Source organism: Myotis nattereri (genome assembly GCF_964212035.1).
Source record: "Myotis nattereri genome assembly, chromosome: 13".
NCBI classification, from domain to species: Eukaryota; Metazoa; Chordata; class Mammalia; order Chiroptera; family Vespertilionidae; genus Myotis; species Myotis nattereri.
Genome location: NC_138088.1, coordinates 31,913,168 through 31,925,591, shown reverse-complemented (window position 1 = coordinate 31,925,591; position 12,424 = coordinate 31,913,168). Strand labels below are relative to the sequence as shown.

At 41.7% G+C, this 12,424-nt stretch overlaps 1 protein-coding gene across 1 annotated transcript; it reads right to left on the bottom strand.

The window, feature by feature from the left end:
- Positions 1-4,182: 4,182 nt before the first annotated feature.
- Positions 4,183-11,915, bottom strand: MBL2 (mannose binding lectin 2; the record flags this gene model as incomplete). The annotated part of the gene is made up of 5 exons (XM_081105217.1): positions 4,183-4,556; positions 6,716-6,784; positions 8,104-8,220; positions 8,588-8,780; positions 11,895-11,915. The coding sequence occupies 5 exons, from the start codon at positions 11,913-11,915 to the stop codon at positions 4,183-4,185; spliced, it is 774 nt and encodes a 257-aa protein (XP_080961343.1).
- Positions 11,916-12,424: the final 509 nt, after the last annotated feature.

Sequence of the window (12,424 nt, the reverse complement as noted above, 5' to 3'; positions counted from 1 at the left end):
AATGGGCAGGAATACTATTAATGATACCTAAATGCAAGAAATAATCTCCTTTGAAAGCAAGAACTTGAAAAACCATAAAGATAAAAATGTTATTAAATTGTATTTATTGCTACTAAGAAAACATCTTGAAATAGATTTCTAGTGGATAGTGTAATATTTTAAGAGAAGAGCACCCTCTGCTGTCTTGACAAGAAATGTTAACACAAATGAGGAGACACTATTGTGTCCTTGATTTTTCCAGTTACCAGCCACAGTAACTGGAACGTATCATCATCATAATAATAATTAGTAGTAGTAGTAGTAGTAGAAGTAATATTAGTAGTGGTAGTATGTTAATAACTATTATTATTGAAAACCAAGGTAGATGATACCATAGTCAACTTTTCTTTTAAAACCATATCAGGGATGCAGGGAACCATTACTGGCCTGCAAAGGTGGGGTTAGAATTTGTTTCCTAAAATATATAAAGGCTATAAAACTAAGCAAAAATAACTTTAGCACACACATCTACTGTGAACCAAATTTTACCCATCTGGAGACAGTCAACCCAATTGCTTGGGTTGCTAGGTGAACATGTCTTTGTGTGAAACTGAGAACAAAATTACTTCCATAGATTTCCCTGTGCATTTGAGCTTGTCAGAACTGTGCCATTGCCTAGGAAGTCCATTGCTACCCTGGGGACTTTAGAAATTCAGCCCGGTGGGTTCCACTCCCAGCCTGTTGTTCATGTCAGTTCAGTGCATTAAAGCTCTTAGGTGGAGCTCACTTAAAGGCTAGGCAAGGCCAATGTTAGCCTACTCCATGGCTGCCTGTGCCTGTCCTTGCCATGATCCTAAGAGATGAAACAATAACATGTTTTTATCATCACATGCCATTTTCCATTTATTTTGTTTGAATTCCTCTTTCTTGAGGAAGAGTCTGTGAATATTGGTTTTTGAAGTGGCACTGTGTTGAGTAAAGGGTTAACAAAACCCATTCTTCTATGAAATTTGACCTTGGGTTAACTTTCTAGTTCTGTTTGCCTGGAAACCTGATAAAGGTGGAATGTCAGCTGTGTTACTGAGGAATATTGCATGTGGTAAAAATGACCTCTGATTCTGAGCTGCCTCTGACTCAGAATGCATTAAAGATATCAGTTCGGGAGACATAGCTTCGGATTTCTCAAGGTGTGATGATTCTTGCAACTCACATGTCTTTTGTGGAGACCCAGAGGCTGTTGTTATAAGATATACTGGTTTTTAAATGGCAAGATTGTCTTCTTCTTCTTTTTTTTTTTTTAAGGCTGAATAAGATCCTTGTGTGTGTATTATATTTTTAAAATCAAATTTTTAGTCAATAGACACACTTATGGTTTTCCCATATCTTGACTATTGTGAATAATGCTACAGTGAACATGGGGGTACAGATATCTCTTTGAGATTTCATTTCCATTGGATATATACTTCAGAGTAAAATTGCTGGATCCTATGGTAGTTCAACTTAAAATTCCTTTAGGAACCTCCATTCTGTTTTCCAAACTGTCTGTATTGATTTACATTTCCACACATAGCAATACCAGGTTTCTCTTTTCTCTGCATCCTCTCCAATGCTTATTGCCTTTTGATATTTTCAGAACAGCCATGCTAACAGGTGTGGGTGACATCTCAATGATTTGCATTTCCCTGATAATTAGTGATATTGAGAGTCTTTCATATCACTGAACTGTGCACTTAAAAATAGTTAAGAATATTTTGTTATGTGTACTTTATCACAAATTTTATAAATATACTAGAGGTCCAGTGCATGAAAATTCATAAGTTGAACTACCATAGGATCCAGCAATTTTACTCTGGAGTATATATCCAATGGAAATGAAATCTCAAAGAGATATCTGTACCCCCATGTTCATTGTAGCATTATTCACAATAGTCAAGATATGGGAAAATCATAAGTGTGTCTGTTGACTGAAAATTTGATTTTAAAAATATAATACACACACAAGGATCTTATTCAGCCTTAGTTGAAAAGCTAGTTGAAATAAGAAGATCCCCAAGGTGCATCTTGCACCCAGCTGTCATTAAAAAATATTTATCCATGTCACTCATTATTCTGATATTGTGCAACCACAGCTAGATATAAAAAAGTAAATTGAATGCAGAAATCTAACACCAAACTATAACCAATGTTAATAACCTTACATTTCAACATTTTTAAGATTTATCAGAGTACTCTGTCTTGTTGTTTAAAGCTATGGAATTTGAACTGTTCAAAATAAAAATAAAATATTTTCTAATAAAATTGCTCTTTAACCTCTTGTATGTTTTGTTCCATGTAGGATTTTGATTGAAACAAAATTGTTTTTAGTTTTTCTAACTGCTGATAAATTAATTAAGCAAGGAGGCCATTAGACTGAGGTGGCTGTAATGACTTGGAAGCCTACATTAGCAAACCGAAACCTAAGCCTGAGTCACTGCCCTTGATCCCAGGAAATGAAACCCAAGAATGACCAATGGCAAACAGCCAGTGGGGCTTTCCCAAATAAGGCAACTGGTTAAACTCTAGCTAATCAATAATTTATTTGCTTTGCTTCCACATGTTCTCTGTGAAAACCTGGACCCTAGCTTCTGTCAGCAGAGTAGTCCTAACTGCTTTTGGTTTTGTGCTGCCCAATTCATGTCATTATTTGCTCAAATAAGTGTCATAAACTTTAATATGAGATGATATGCCCTAGTTTCTTTTTTTCTTTTTAACAGTTCAAACATGCACTGCTCTATTTCAGTCACACATAAGATGCTCTTACAAATCAGTAAGAAAGATATTGGCTACTTAATTTAAACAAAATACAAAAGACTTGAAGAAGTACTTCACAAATGATGTCCAAGTAGCTAATAAACCTATGAAAAAGTGTTCAACATTGTCACATGTCATGGAAACAGAGAGTAAAGCCATTGTGAGGTATTTTACACCCACAGGAATGACCAAAATTAAAAGGACTAAAAATATGAATTATTTACAAGTAGGTAGAGCAACTAGAACGGGCACACATTACACACGGTGAGAGTGTAAATTCATTTGATCACTTTGGAAATCTGGTGATACCTACTAAAGATAACACATACTTAACCTCATGACCCACCAGTTCCACTCCTCGTTAGATAACCAAGAGAAATTAGTGCATATGTCTATCAAAAGACAACTATAAAAATTTTCATGAGTTTTCTTAATGGTCAAAAATTGGAAATTGGAAGCAGTCCAACAGTCTATTAAAAATAGGATGGATAAACTGAGGGATATTCTTATAGTGGAACCCTAGGTGGCAATGAAAATGAAAGATCTATTGCTACAATGTAACAGCATGAATGAATTTTACAGACCTAATTCTGAATAAAAAAAGCGAAACATAAAACAGTTTGTATGTATGTACTAGTATGTATGTATGTATGCGTGTATGGTTCCATAAGTAGATAATAATTTGTAAGATATTGGTAAAGTTCATAAATAGATTAAATTAATGTATGGTAATAGAGGTCAGCATAGTATTTACCTTGTGAAAATCAACTAGGAGAGGTTATGAAGGTGCACCTAGGATGCTAGAAATGCCCTGTATCTTGATCTAGTAGAATTTATTTATTAGTTAACTTGAAATTTATATTCTTTACATAGTTTAATATCTCATTAAAAATAAAAGAAAATATAGTTCAGAAAAAAGCAACAAAAATAGATCCTCTTAATACCTGAAACTAGCCAAAAGGCTATGGAGTTAAGCTGGGGATGTCATTAATGGAGCCCTCTACCCAAAGAGAAAGGGAGGCTCAACAGGTCACAGGTGTTTATAGTAAGGTATTTTATTTGTATACCTAAGCAAGTTAACACCACTCAATATAAAATGCATAATATAGGGCCTGATTCATAGTACACATTAAAAATATCAGTACTTCTACTGCAGCTGCTATTTACTATTACTGTTACAACTTTGTTGTTGTTATTAGTGATTGAGTTTGAATCAGAAACTCTCACTGTACCCCTGTCAGTTTCTTCTCACTTCCAAATCCCATCCTTCAGTCCATTCTTATTTTCTCCGATTCTCCACAAAGGGTACCATCAGTCCTGGGCATGGGGAAATTGGCATCGTTTTATCTTTCAAAGCAGACTGTGGGCCTGAGATGAGGTCCAGGGACAGAAGGGCCTGAGGGACGGGCTCCCTCAGACAGAGAACTCGCAAACTGCCAAAAGGGAGGCTGTGCAGTCGACATCATTCCATTTGCCATCAGTCCGGATCATCACACAGTGTTCCCCAGAGCCAGCATTGTTGGGCTCATTATCATTCCAGTTTTGGTAGGTCACAGGCCTTCCTGTCAGGTCCACAAAATGACCTTCGCTCTCCTCATCTGTGATGCCCAGGAAGGCATCTCCTTCTGTTATATGCAGGATGGCCTTGTTCTCTTCAGCATTCATGGGGGTGGCCACGGAGGCCTGAAAATGGGTGCACAGCGCCTTCACTCTGTCAAAGGTCATCTTTTCACCATTGGTCAAGAAGAACTTCTTTCCAACTTGTTTGCCCAGAGCGAAGGCCAGCCCTGAAATAGGAAAAATGGGGTTGACACTGACTTGTCTTTTAGGCATTTTTCTGGATAAAGGCTTCTAGAGGAGAATTGCCACATGAATACAGTATGTCCACTTAAATTTGAATTTCAGATAAATAATGAATTTTCTTTTTATTATAAATACTAGAGGCCTGGTGCACAAAAATTTGTGCACTCGGGGGGGAGGGGGGGACCCTCAGCCAGGCCTGTGCCCTCTCACAGTCTGGGACCCCTCGGGAGATAACGACCTGCTGGCTTAGGCCTGCTCACGGGTGGCAGAGGGCAGGCCTAATCCCTAGGTGCAGCCTCTGGTCAGGCTCAGAGCAGGGCTGATTGGGGAATTGGGGCGCCGCCCCCTGTCATGCACAGAGCAGGGCAGATTGGGAGGTTGCGATGCCACCCTCAGTCATGCTCAGGGTAGGGCCGATTGGGGGGTTGGGGCACCGTCCCCTGTCACACTCAAGGCAGGGTTGATGGGGAGGTTGCGGCGCCACGCCCTGTCATGCACAGAGCAGGGCCGATCAGGGGGTTGGGGCGCCGCCCTCTATCACCCACAGAGCAGGGCCGATCAGGGGTTTGGGGCGCCGCCACTCTCACACTCAGGGCAGGGCCGATGGGGAGGTTATGGCTCTACCCCGTCACACACAGAGCAGGGCCTGGGGAGGGGGGGAGGGTTGGGGTGCCGCACCCTGTCACACACAGAGCTGCAGGGCGATCAGGAGGTTGGGGAGCTCCCCCCTATCAGGCACAGAGCAGGGCGGATCAGGGGGTTGGGGCGCCTTCCCCTGTCAGGAACAGAGCAGGGCCTATAGAGAGGTTGTGGCCCCGCCCCCTGTCACACACAGAGCCACAGGGCAATCAGGGGGTTTGGGTACTGCCCCCTGTCATGCTGATCCTGGTGCCAGGAGACCTCGCGGCTCCGCTGATCCCGGTGCTGGGAGGCATATTACCCTTTTACTATATAGAATAGAGACCTGGTGCATGGGTGGGGGCTGGCTGGTTTGCCCTGAAGGGTGTTCCGGATCAGGGTGGGGGTCCCCACTGGGGTGCCTGGCCAGTCTGGGTGAGGGGCTGAGGGTTGTTTTCAGGCTGGGACTGAAGCTCCCAACTGCTCCTTTTTTTGTATATTTTTTTTTTATTCTGGGCCAGCTTTAGCTCTGAGGCTCCAGCTCTTAGGCCTCCGCTCCTGAAAGCAGGTATCTGGTTTGTTTAGGTTCTACAATTGAAACTCTGTATCAACTCCAGGTCTGAGATCCCGGCTAACTGAAAGCTGGTTTCTGGGGTTTTGTTTAGCTTCTAGTTTTGTAACTATGTTTCAAACTGCCAGCTCAGAGGCCTGCAGTGGCATGCGGGGAATGTTGGAGTCCTCCATAACTGAATCAAGCAAGCCTCATGTTAGTTTCAAGCTGCCTGGCTGCCGGCCGCCATCTTGGCTGGCAGTTAATTTGCATATCTTGCTGATTAGCCAATGGGAAGGGTAGCGACCGTACGCTAATTACCATGTTTCTCTTTTATTAGATAGGATCTTCCCATAAAATGTTGAGGACATACTTATCCTGAAAAATATTAGTTATTGTTTACCTGAAATTCAAATTTAAGTAGCTGTCCTGTTCTTTCATTTGTTAAACCTGACAAACCTAATCTGAAAACAGCCTGGAACAAGGGCCTTTGTTCTTTTGGATAAGAGTTCTAGAACATATGTAATTGGTAATTCTGTATTTTACCCCAGTATTCACTTGAGAAGAAAGAAAAATGTCTGCGAATATTTGCTTCAGGCCAGCAGGGCACAAAAGGTGCAGGTTAGGCCCCACTGTCAGGTCTCAACAACAGAACAACAAAGAGAAAGAAGCTTAGGTCCCGTTTTTAGTGACACCTACACACAGATAGTAGAAAGTACAGGATGGGGGTTGGGGGTGTCTCTGGAGTCAGACTGGCTTCAATTTGTAAACTACCTCCGACACTTACTAGCTCTGTGCCTTTGAGCAAGTTATCCAATTTCTCTTTGTCTCCATTTCTACTAAAAGTTTGGAAGGATCTCATGAGATCAGACCGTGAGGGACACTTATGCGGTCCTAGAAAATTATATGTATTTAACAAATACCTTGCACCTTCCTAAACTGAAAGCTGCCTGAAAAGTGAGAGAGAAGGCTTACATTTTTTGATACGTTCCAATTCTGAGCGCAGAGCTTCTCTTTCTAAAGCAGCCAGGTGATCATCACATGCTAGAAAATGTAAACAAAGCAAAAGAACATTGTTGAGAAGGGATTTCAGAGCTATAAGTGGGCAGGGTATTATTTTCCAAATTAAAAAAATAATTTCCTTATACATTAATATTTGCTTTTTGAAGGAAAATAAAAATATTAAGAAGAAATGAGGTAAAAGTACCTGTATTGCCATCCAGCCCAAAAATCACTCATCATCTATTGAAGGTATTTAAACACTTTACGCACATGCACACATACATGAACACACATGCAGTCCCTCATGACCTAGCATGATAGCACTCCATACGCCAAGCTATTCACTAATTTCTTTTCCCAAATAAACAACTCCATTGTGAATAAAAAGTAAAGCTCTTGGGAATTATTATGTGCTGGCGAATCCAAAAAGATTACAGGTTTTTGTCTTTAGGGAGGTTTTGTTTTTATTGCTTTTATTGTTTGGTTTTTGTTTTTCTCAGAGTTTGTTCAGTAAACCAAGATTTTTGTGAATTGCACATTATTTAACGGGGGAGGGCATGAGGCAGGCTGTGTGCTAAAGATGGCAAAAATGGCCTCCATATGGTACTGCTTGTCTGTTTAAGAAATGGAGTCTGTTTCCCCATTCCTTGAACCTGGGTGGGCCTGTGACTTGCTTTGACAATAGAATGTGACAGAAGCAATCATGTACATGATCTAAGCCTTCAGAAGGCCTTAAAGCTTCTACTCTTTCTGCTATTGGGTATTTTGTAATCACCTCTATGTGAACAAGCGGGGCTAGATTGTTGGAAGATGAAAGACCTGTGGGTCAATTAACCTCATCACTCCAGCTGACAACTAAACAACAGGCAGACATATAAGTGAGACCATTGGTCATCACTTGACCACAGACACTGAGATCAGCAGAAAAAGCATTTGGCAGATCCACAGAATTGTGATTTAAATAAATGGTTGTGTTTTTTGTTTGTTTCTCATGAAGTAAAAGATAACTGACATACCATGTATAGACTGCTGTTGTGAAAACAGACATAATAAGTCCAACACATATGAGGTCTACTTTCTCCCTTTTGGACCAGAGCCTCACATTGTGGCAGCTAAAGGAAAGCCAGGGCCCAGCTCCTTCAGGGAGTGCCCAGTGAAGGAGTGGAGGGTCTGCAAGTCTGTACTCAGCAATCCGCTTGGGCTCTAAGTAACCTAGCAAGGGCTGAGTGTGCTGGGTCAGGAAGCAGAGTTGGGCATCTTTCCATGAAGCAGCCGAAGTGGCATCTCCCAACTGGTACTCAAAATCCCAGGACCCTGGGACTAGGCTGTCAGCCTAAACCTGGTTGAGGTTAGCTTCTTACCTGGACATTTTCCAGGGTCTCCTTTTGGGCCCACACTTCCTGGTAGCCCAGGGAGTCCTGGATTTCCTTGAGGCCCCAATTTTCCAGGGGGACCTTGAATGCCTCTGAGCCCTTGGCCTATGGGAAGAAGAAAACATAAATTAGTGTCTCTGTGTTTGCTTTATTTCTCCAAGAGCTTGATGCTTAATCTTTTCCCAGGAGAGCAGAGACATTAATCCAGGACCAGCTTTCTAAATCACTACTTCCACTGACCCAGAGAAGAAAATCTTCCCAGGTCCCTCGGGATGGCTTGCCATGAAGGGCCACTCCCTGAGCAAGCAGGACAACCACATGTCACCAACTCTGTGTGGAAGTCAGGGATTTGTTTTGAACTATAATAGTTGAGAGAAATACGACCTATATGAATTGGACATTGCTCTTACATCTCCAGGCAGTTTTGTCTGGCAGGTAAAGATTCCCAGAGAAAGAACAGCCCAAGCTCTACCTGGTTCTCCTTTTTCTCCCTTGGGGCCATCACGCCCATCTCTGCCTGGCAAGCCGTTGATGCCTGGAGAAGCACAGGTGATCACAGGGCAGGTCTTTTGAAGGTGCTCACTGGGTTCTATTTCTGAATAAGATGTTGTCACCACACTCAGAAGAAGGAGAGAGAGCAATGGAAACAGAGCCATGGTCCTCACCTTGGTGAATGGAAAGTCAAAGAAGATTATCTCATCGTGTTCAGTTAATCAACATGCATTTACCAAACATTCCCTCGGTCCTATAACCTGTACTGGGCAGAGATGATGTAGAGATGGATGGCCCACCCATTGCTGCCTCCAGACTGGGGATGTAGAAAAGCTAATCTTCCTTCGGATATTGTGTGATGAGTACTTTAACATGGGTAGGAATAACATGCAGTGACATCCCTAGAAGGGGGTCCCAAATGGCCCAGGCCTCTGGTTTTACCACTAGAAGGCTGTGCATATGCTACCCGTATCCTTTCTGAGACCCACTTTCAGCACACTCATGCCTATTGGCTTACAGGGTGGAAGTGAATGGAGACCCAGGAATCTGTAGGAGCCCCCGCTCACCCCACTTCTCCCATTTGGGCCCATCTGCCACCTGCATCCCATCCTCATATCTAGGCAGATCATTGCCCTTCAGGGCCAGTTAACCGACACTGACTTAATGGCAGGCACTAAACTGTAGGCTGGTGATCCAGAGAGGAATAGTCACTGCTAGTCACTAACCCAGAATTAACTTGCGTTTGCTTCCTTGAAAAGTTTTATTTCCTGCTGTAAGAGAGACTTACCAGGGGTAGCATTTTGGAAATGTCTCACTGCCTTGTCCCTAGCAGGGTACCAGATTCCTCTCTAGTTCCTGGAGGAAATTTCCCGTGTTCTGTGGATAAAAAACATTGGCAATTACCACCTCCCTTGACTTCCTTTCCTATTTCTTAATCTTAGCATTTCATCTCTCCTTCAATGCTCTCTTTCAAAACTGTCATTTCCCAGGAAACCTCAATATACTAGCTTCGTAGTTCTATTTCTTTATGGCTTTCTTTGGAAAAGAAGGCAGTGTCATTTCTGCAAATGGTCAGGTAAATTCAGAAAGCCACAGGTGCCTGGCAAAACCAAATAAAGAATGACTTCTGCTGGCCATCTCCCCACCTTCACCCCTCAGAAACCTTCCCGTAGGCCTCCAACGTCAAGTCAAGTCCCTCGCCCAGCCGTGGGCAAACTACGGCCCATGGGCTGGATCCGGCTGGTTTGAAATGAATAAAACTAAAAAAAAAAAGACCGTACCCTTTTATGTAATGATGTTTACTTTGAATTTATATTAGTTCACACAAACACTCCATCCATGCTTTTGTTCCTGCCCTCCGGTCCAGTTTAAGAACCCACTGTGGCCCTCGAGTCAAAAAGTTTGCCCACCCCTGCCCTAGACAGATCCAGGACCATAGATCCATTCAGCAGAAAGGACTTACTGGGTCTTGTGCAGAGCAGGGATGCAAAGATGAGAAAGCTGGCCCTGCAGCCAGGGCTCTGGCAGATGACTCAGGGTAAGGAAAGAGGCTGGACTGGGCAACTTGCAGGGCCCAACCAGCCTTGTGAACTGAGATGGACAGGTTGGGCTGGCCTTCAACCTCAGATTAATAAACAACTCTTCTTGGGACTGCACTAAACTCCTAAGCATTGCCCAGGGGTTTCTGGCACAAAGTTCAGCAGCTGTTTGCTTTAATACTGCACAAATCATCCTTCAAATTGCCATCTATTATTTATTGTTGTAAAATACACATAACATCATATTTGCCATTGTGACCATTATTAGGTGATAATTCAGCAGCATTAAGTACATTTACATTATTGTGCAACCATCACCACTAATCATCTCCAGAACTTTTTCATCATCCCTGACCGAAAGTCCATACTCATTGAACAATAATTTCCACTCCCCACTCCCACCCCTCAGTAACCCCTGATTACTACTGTTCTACTTTTCATCTCTATGAATTTGTCTATTCTAGTACCTTATATTAGTGGAATCATATGATATTTGCTCTTTTGTGACTGGCTTATTTCACTTAGCATAATGTCTTCAGGGTTTATCCATGTTGCAGCATATATCAGAATTTTCTTCCATTTTTTTAAAATATATTTTATTGATTTTCTACAGAGAGGAAGGTAGAAGGATAGAGAGTTAGAAACATCGATGAGAGAGAAACATTGATCAGCCACCTCCTGCACACCCCATACTGGGGATGTGCCCGCAACCAAGGTACATGCCCTTGACCGGAATCAAACCTGGGACCTTTCAGTCTGTAGGCCTATGCTCTATCCACTGAGCCAAACCAGTTAGGGCAGAATTTTCTTCCCTTTTAAGACTGAATTATTCCATTATATGTAAATACCACATTTTGAAAGCTTCATTTTTTAAAATATGTTTTTAAAATTTATTTTTTAGAGAGAGAGGGAGAGGGAGAGAGAGATAGAGACGTCAATGATAGAGAAACATAAACATTACCAATGATCAGCTGCCTCCTGCATGCTCCCTGCTGGGAATCCAGCTCGCAACCCAGGCATGTGCCCTGACCAGAATCGAGCTGGTAACCTCTTGGTGCATAGGTCAATGCTAAACCACTGAGCCACTCCAGCTGGGTGGTAGCTTCATTTCTAACAGCCAAAATTACTAGAAATAATCCAATTGTTCTTCAACAAGTGAATAGATATATAAACTGTGGAAAACTCACAGGAAAAAACAAGACTATTGACTCATAAAATAGCTTGAATCTCAAAGGCATTATGTGAGTAAAAGAAATATAATCTCAAAAATTTACGAACTATATGTTCTTTTTATATAGCATTCTTGAAATGATAAAAGTGCAGTAGAGGACAGATCAGTAGTTGGCAGGAATCAGGACTACAGGGAGGATATAGCTCTAAAGGTGTAGCATGACAATTTTCATTGGGGCTGATGGAATTAGTTTTGTATCTTAATTGTGGTGGTTACACAAACCTATGATTGTGAAGAAAATTTCATAGGACTATACACCAAGAATAAAAAAGCATAAAGGGAAATAAGGGTTAAGTCCAAATAAGATGTGTATCTTATTGTTGTATTGTTCCTGTGTCAATTTCTTTGTTTTGATACTTGCACTGTGATATGTCAGATCCTATCATTGCTGAATAATGGATGAAGTGTACATAAGTCCTCTCTTTACTAATTCTTTCCACTTATATATGAGACTATAATTATTATTTTTAAAAACTTCCCAGAGGGACTCTCAAGGAAGTTGCAAAGATTATTCTTACCTTCTTCAGAGCTTTGTCCATGTTTCACCCTGTGAATAGTCTGCACAATGGCTTGAAAATGAGACAAAGGAGGTCAGGTTCCCAGTGATAACACTCTTCTGTCTTACTGGGCTTACAGTGTGAGAACCAAGTGGTGAGAGATTGACAATAGGATTGTAACTTCTATAAGACTGTGGACCTCCTCCAAATGGTCATTAGAGGAATTTTATAAGAGGAGAGATGATCAGATTTGAATTTTCAAAGCTTGTTCCGACTACAATGTGGAGAAGGACTGGAGGGGAACAGGTATGAAAAAAACATCCAACATGCAAGGTGCTACTTACTATCATTTAAGCAGCAGATGATGGTGGCCAGAATTAGGATGATGGCATCTGGACTGAGAAGGTGGACACATTTGAAATCATGTGCAAGGTACATTTGAGGGAACTTGGGAATTGGTTGGATGTAAATGGTAAACAAGAAGGCATTTTTATAGACTCATAAATTTCTAACATGAATATTTGGGTGCCATTCAACTGAGATAGAAAATA